We start from the raw sequence: 6,569 nt of genomic DNA, 5'->3' as shown, positions 1-6,569 counted from the left end.
GACGCCGGCCTGTCGGACCAGCGCATGCGCGGGAGTGGCGGCGAGGGAACGCCATCTTGAGTCGCGCTGTTTTTGAGAGTGAGCGACTATGGCGGAGGAGAGCGAGGTGGCGGTCCCGGTCGTTGAACACAGTCAGCGGATGATTACCGAACTCAGGGTGGTGGATTTAAAAGCAGAGCTGAAGAGGAGAAGCCTTGATACCAGTGGCAACAAAAGCGTTCTGATTGAACGGCTGCGGCAGGTGAGCGGCTGGGGTAGCAAGGAGGCCCAAAGACGAGTGCGACAGGATAGAGGCTACGGACGGCATGAGGGCTGATGTGGGGTGCGTGGAGGCATTAGGGCATGGGATTTCCTAACCCCCTGGGTTGGTGAAATTTACCCCCGAGGTAAATTTACCCCAGATTGGGAACCCTTGCATTAGGGGCTGGGAGAGAGGGATAGGATGGGCCTAGTGATGGTGTGACGGATGGACATGGGAGGGGCGAGGGGTGGCACAGGAACTGGTGGAGGGATGGGATGGGTGCTGGTGGGAGAGGGTGAGTATCAAGTGCAGAACATGGAACCGTGCAGGAGCAGGCCCTTCAGTCTACAATGTCCATGCCCTAAGGTAAACTGATCTTTGCCTCACTAATCTTTGATCCACATCCCTCCATTCCCTGTACATCCATGTGCCTATCTAAAAGCCTCTTACACTATTGCATCTGCCTCCACCTAGTAGCTTGTTCCAGGGGTCAGCAGGTCAAACAGCATCTCTGGAGAAGATGGATAGGTGATCCAGGTCAGGACCCCTCTTTGGTATAAAGCAGCAACTGTGGTTCCTTGTTATAGCAATAATGGATAGTAATACAGAAGGAAATGATTATAATATTAGAGCAGACTAAGAAAGATAGAACAGAGATGATGGGCTATGCTGGAAGTCTAAACTCTTGGATCTTAAACATATGGCAGGTGAGGAACAAAACATTCAGCCCTCTGCATTTATATGTGATGGCAGGTGTGGGGAATCAAGCTGCGTACAGTACAATTCAGCCCAATATGGGATCTATCATATTTTCCATTGGAATTTGAGTCTGATTGGATTCTTCGTAACTGCGTTTAGAGCCATTTATCTGCACATGGAGATGATATTGAAATAGAAAGCAGGTATATCATTTTCATCATGTTTTTGACCCATATCCCTCTAAATCAGCATTTCCCAACCTTTTTACCAATGTGGAAACCTTGAAATAAGTTTCATGCCTCAGGGAACCCCTACATAAAAATTATTATATCTATATTACTAAAAGTCTGATCTTGACCACTTCCTGTTCTGTATATTGATTTTAGAAAAAACGCTGCCACTTACGGCTGTGATTTTTGGCGATCTTACTCAGAGTCCCCCTCCGCTGCGCAGGACAAGAGGATTTTCCCCATCGATGATAAATAAAAGAGTTATTAGTGTTTAAAAAATGTTGAGATTCTCTCTCCTGAAAGCCGCGCCCCTTCCGGAGGGACTATAAAACCCAGAAATGCTGAGTGTCTCAGTCAGTCTCTGCAAGATGGGGGAGCGAGAGGGTCACGTCTCTCAGTGAGCTGTGACACTGAACACATGTCCACTAAACTGAGTGGTTTTACTGACCTGTCAGTGCCCTTAATGTGGTTTGAAAATATAGTTTGGAAATGCTAAAGCTGTGTTGCCTTTGGTTTGGAAATGCTAAAGCTGTGTTGCCTTTGGTTTGGAAATGCTAAAGCTGTGTTGACTTTGGTTTGGAAATGCTAAAACTGTGCTGCCTTGCGTTTGGAAATGCTAAGGCTGTGTTGCCTTTGGTTTGGAAATGCTAAGGCTGTGTTGCCTTTGGTTTGGAAATGCTAAAGCTGTGTTGTCTTTGGTTTGGAAATGCTAAAGCTGTGTTGTCTTTTGGTTTGGAAATGCTAAAGCTGTGTTGCCTAATTAAAGTTGCCTTGCCTAATTAAAGTTGCCTTGCCTAATTAAAGTTGCCTTGCCTTCTATATAATTAAAAGTCTACTTTTGACCATTTCCTATTTGTGCTTTATATTGATTTTCGAAAAAACGCTACCACGTACAACTGTGATTTTTTTGGCCATCTTACTCAGTCCCCCTCCGCTCATCAGGTGCTGAGGATTTTTCCCATTGATGAAAAATAAAAGGGTTATAGAGGGGGGGGGGGGGTTGTACGTAAGGTCAATGGGTCATAGGGCTCGACGCACGGAGCTGCTAAATCCAACTGGAAGACATCCGTCACTTCCGATATATGTTATTAATGCTAGAAACGCGTACTTTCCTACCTGTTAAAAACCGCCAAAATGTTGAATTTTTGCGCTGAAAAAAATTGTGGGAGTCGGGGTAAGTGTGAGAGACATGCACCCAACTTTAGAATTCCAAATGTGAAGTGAAATGAAGGTATAGAGAAGCGAGAACTGAAGGGACAACAGCAGCTGAAGTGCTTGGTAAACATTGAAAATATTGGGAATTATCGCGTTTGCTCACTGCATTTCATCAAGTAAGGCATTATTTGTGTTTTTTCTTGATTCCTTTGGTATCTAAAAATTCTCAGAAATGGCTGTAAATTTTTCTTCAGGTGCGTTTTCTTTTTGTATGTAAAAACCCACTTGAGAACCATGGGCGATTTAAAAAATTTACAGCCAGATTTATCACTTCTGAAACTTTTTAGATGCCAAAGGAGTCAAGAAGAAACACGAATAATGCCTTACTGTTGATGAAATGCAGTGAGCAAACGGCCAATGTCCGCCAAGCACTCTGGCTGTTGTTGTCCCTTCAGCTCTCGTTTCTATCTACCGTCATTTCTCCTCACTTTTGGAATTCTGAAGTAGGCTAAATGTCTCACACGCTTATCCCGATTTCCATAATTATTTACAGCGCAAAAATTGACAATTTCAGCGGGTTTTAACGGGCCCGCTACGCTGGAAACAATGGTAAGTGCTTACCTGCAGTTCATCGCGTGTAATCCATTTGGAGTAGCGTAGCAACAGTACGGGTCATAGTTTGAGACCCGACTGCCGTGAAACCTCCCTATAAGTGTTTAAAAAATGTTGAGATTCTCTCTCCTGTCAACCATGTCATGAAGGCCACACCCCTTCTGGTGGGAGGGACTATAAAACCCAGAAGTGTGGGCGTGACTCAGTCGCTGCAAGATGGAGGAGGGAGAGGTCACGACATGCTGTCTTTAGTGGCCTTGCACCCGGCTTGAAATGGTATGAAACTACACTTGAATTTGGTGGCCTTGCACCCTGCTTGAAATGGAATTTCAAGGAATAGCCGTGTTAACTGCCAGCCCACCAGCCGTGAGTGAGTGAGCTACCAGCACAACAGGCTTGAGTGACTGAGCTGCCAGCCCAAGAATCCATTCGGCCCACAATGTCCGTGCTAGCTCTCTGGAAACCAGTCCCTTCAGCCCACAACACCCATACTAGCGCTCGAGAAAGCCCCCCCACCCCACTGGCCACCAATATTGGAATTTGTGGAGAGGTGGAATATTGCGTTGGGGGACCAGCCCTCCCGTGTGATGCTGGGACCCAACGGGTCCCACTTAGTCTAGTATGTTTATAAATCTCTTTCTCTTTCATAAACTTAAAGTTTATAAGGTAAACATAATATATTTGTCTGATAACTGGTTTAAGCAAAAAATAATTTTATATTTTTTTCAAGTTTATTGACAATGCAATAAACAAAAACTGAAATCAAACTGCTTGTCACTTGATGATACATGAACCCGCCATGGACAGCTCCTGTCCACTGACCCCTAAAGGCCGTTTCACGCTGGCTCCGTATAGACGTCGCTAAATATGCCGTACGTGTATAATAAAATTACGGATATGAATTTAAACACAAAAATGACTCCAAAATGCATTTACATATGAATAGCCTATTTGTCACAATTTCTCTCGGGACTCCTAGCGACCTCTCGTGGAACCCAAGCGTTCCGGGGAACCCCGGTTGAGAAAAGCTGCTCTAAACCTTTCTTGTCAGTGCACCTGTACGCAATGAGATAGATTCTTGAAAACATGTAGCAGTTTGGTAAAACTCAGTTACTTTCTAGACCAATGTTGCTGGAGTTATAAATGTGCCAGGGCAGGATTTCCTTCTCAGAACAGAAAAGAAAGACGTGCCAACGAACCAATCACCTATATATACAGATATACAGTAGTGGGAAAGTACAGTGGGAGGCAACCCTTTAGCCCAATCACAGATAGCGGCGGGAAAATACAGTGGGATGCAACCCCTTAGCCCAATCACAGATACATAACAGTTGTCAGTACAGAGAAACAAAACATTAACTTCTTCAGGGGTCCAGACCTGGTGGGGGCAAATGGGTCACATGATTTCCAGGAATTGGGTCTCCACCCTGTGATGTCACCACCAGTGAAGCCAAGTCTAAACAGTTACCTTCCATTCCCAAAGCACGCCCATCCCTGCATATTCACATTCCTTCCAGTTTATTATTCCATGATAACACTTCATGTTCCCCCTGGTGTAATCTCCTGAGAGCAGTATATTGACCCTTGTGCTTAAAGGATTTACTTAGCATAGGGACGTTTGCTCCCTCCTTTTGACATGCATAATTACATTATCTTTACACAAGCATGGTGACATGACAACAGTCCATAATTCAGCATTCCATAATTATGATCAACAATGATAATAATAATAATAATGGATGGGATTTATATAGCGCCTTTCTAATACTCAAGGCGCTTTACATCGCATTATTCATTCACTCCTTAGTCACACTCGGTGGTGGTAAGCTACTTCTGTAGCCACAGCTGCCCTGGGGCAGACTGACGGAAGCGTGGCTGCCAATCTGCGCCTACGGCCCCTCCGACCACCACCAATCACTCACACACATTCACACACAGGCAAAGGTGGGTGAAGTGTCTTGCCCAAGGACACAACGACAGTATGCACTCCAAGCGGGATTCGAACCGGCTACCTTCCGGTTGCCAGCCGAACACTTCAAGGATGATTGAATTTCAAGAATGTAGTAGTGTCCAATTTCCCACCGAATGATAACGTTTTGACCAGCATACTAATAACTTGAATAATGTCGCCCGAGGCAGAGAATTCCACAAATTCACAACTGTGTGAAAAAGTTTTTCCTCGTCTCAGTTCTAATGGCCAACCCCCTTTTCTTAAATTGTGACCCAGCATCAGGAACATTTTTCCTGCATCTACCCTGTCCAATCATTGAAGAATTTTATATGTTTCTATAAGATCCCCTCCCATCCTTCTAAATTCCAGTGAATACAAGCCCAGTCGCTCCATTCTTTCATCATATGACAGTCCGCCACCCTGGGAATTAACCTCGTGAACCTACGCTGCACTCCCTCACTAGCAAGAATGTCTCCCCTCAAATTAGGAGTCCAAAACGGCACACAATACTCCAGGAGTGGTCCCATCAGGGCCTTGTACAACTGCAGAAGGACCTCTTTGCTCCTATACTCAACTCCTCTCGTTATGGCCAACATGCCATTAGCTTTCTTCACTGCCAGTTGTTCCTGCATGCTTACTTTCAGTGACTGATGTACAAGGACACACAGGTCTCGTACTTCCCCTTTTCCTAACCTGACACCATTCAAATAATAATCTGCCTTCCCGTTCTTGGCACCAAAATGGATAACCTCACAATGGAAAAGGGCGGAACCACTTACGGTCGCCTCCTCGACGGAGAGGCGACTTTTTCCATGTCACCTCCCTCGCGGCCTAACAGCATGGATAGGAGCGGCCTCTCCTGGAGTTGGGCCCGGAGCATCAGCAGCAGGCGCAGCGCGGACTTTTCCATCGCGGGGCGAACCCTTGCCAGAGAGGAGTGCTCCAATTGCTGGCCTGGTGACTTTGGCATCATGGGGCTGTGGTCTGCAGAGCTTCTAGCCGCGGGCGGGGCGTGGACTTCACATACCTAAAGAAGTTTTTACTATCCTCTTTTATATTCTTGGCTAGCTTACCTTTGTACTTCATCTTTTCTCGCCGTATTGCCTTTTTAGCTACCTTCTGTTGTTCTTTAAAAGTTTCCCAAACCACTGGCTTCCCACTCATCTTTAATATGTTATACGTCTTCTCTTTTATTTTTATACTGTCCTTGACTTCCCTTGTCAGCCACGGTCGCCTCTTACTCCCCTAAGAATCTGTCTTCCTCTTTGGAATGAAATGATCCTGCATCTTCTGGATTATTCCCAGAAATGCCTGCCATTGCTGTTCCACCGTCATCCCTGCTAGGGTCCCTTTCCAGTCAACTTTGGCCAGCTCTTCCCTCATGCCTCCATTGTCCCCTTTGTTCAACTGCAATACTGACACTTCTGATTTTACCGTCTCCCTCTCAAATTGCAGATTAAAACTTATCATATTATGGTCACTACCTCCTAATGGTTCCTTTGCCTGGAGTTCCCTTATCAAATTTGGTTCATTACATAACATTAAATCCAGAATTGCCTGCTCCCTGTTAGGCTCCAGTACAAGCTGCTCTAAGAATCCATCTTGGAGACACTCTACAAACTCCCTTTCTTGGGGGATGATGATTGGTGAGGTTGTGTCAGGAGTCCAAGACATTCGACCA

At 45.5% G+C, this 6,569-nt stretch overlaps 1 protein-coding gene across 4 annotated transcripts in view; it reads left to right on the top strand.

Annotated features, from left to right (window-relative positions):
- The window catches only part of LOC116989409 (scaffold attachment factor B1-like), a 70,768-nt gene continuing 64,199 nt past the window's right edge, over positions 1-6,569 (top strand). For 2 of the 4 annotated variants that reach the window (XM_033046763.1, XM_033046762.1), the window contains exon 1: positions 1-241. In XM_033046763.1, the coding sequence (XP_032902654.1) occupies positions 89-241 (153 nt within the window). In that variant the 5' untranslated portion in view covers positions 1-88. The remainder of the gene's footprint in view (positions 242-6,569) is intronic. The other 2 variants (XM_033046764.1, XM_033046765.1) reach the window with 1 other exon arrangement.

This window comes from Amblyraja radiata, chromosome 29 (assembly GCF_010909765.2).
Source record: "Amblyraja radiata isolate CabotCenter1 chromosome 29, sAmbRad1.1.pri, whole genome shotgun sequence".
NCBI classification, from domain to species: domain Eukaryota; kingdom Metazoa; phylum Chordata; class Chondrichthyes; order Rajiformes; family Rajidae; genus Amblyraja; species Amblyraja radiata.
Note: the sequence above shows the minus strand (reverse complement) of the source record. Positions and strands in the feature narration are given on the sequence as shown.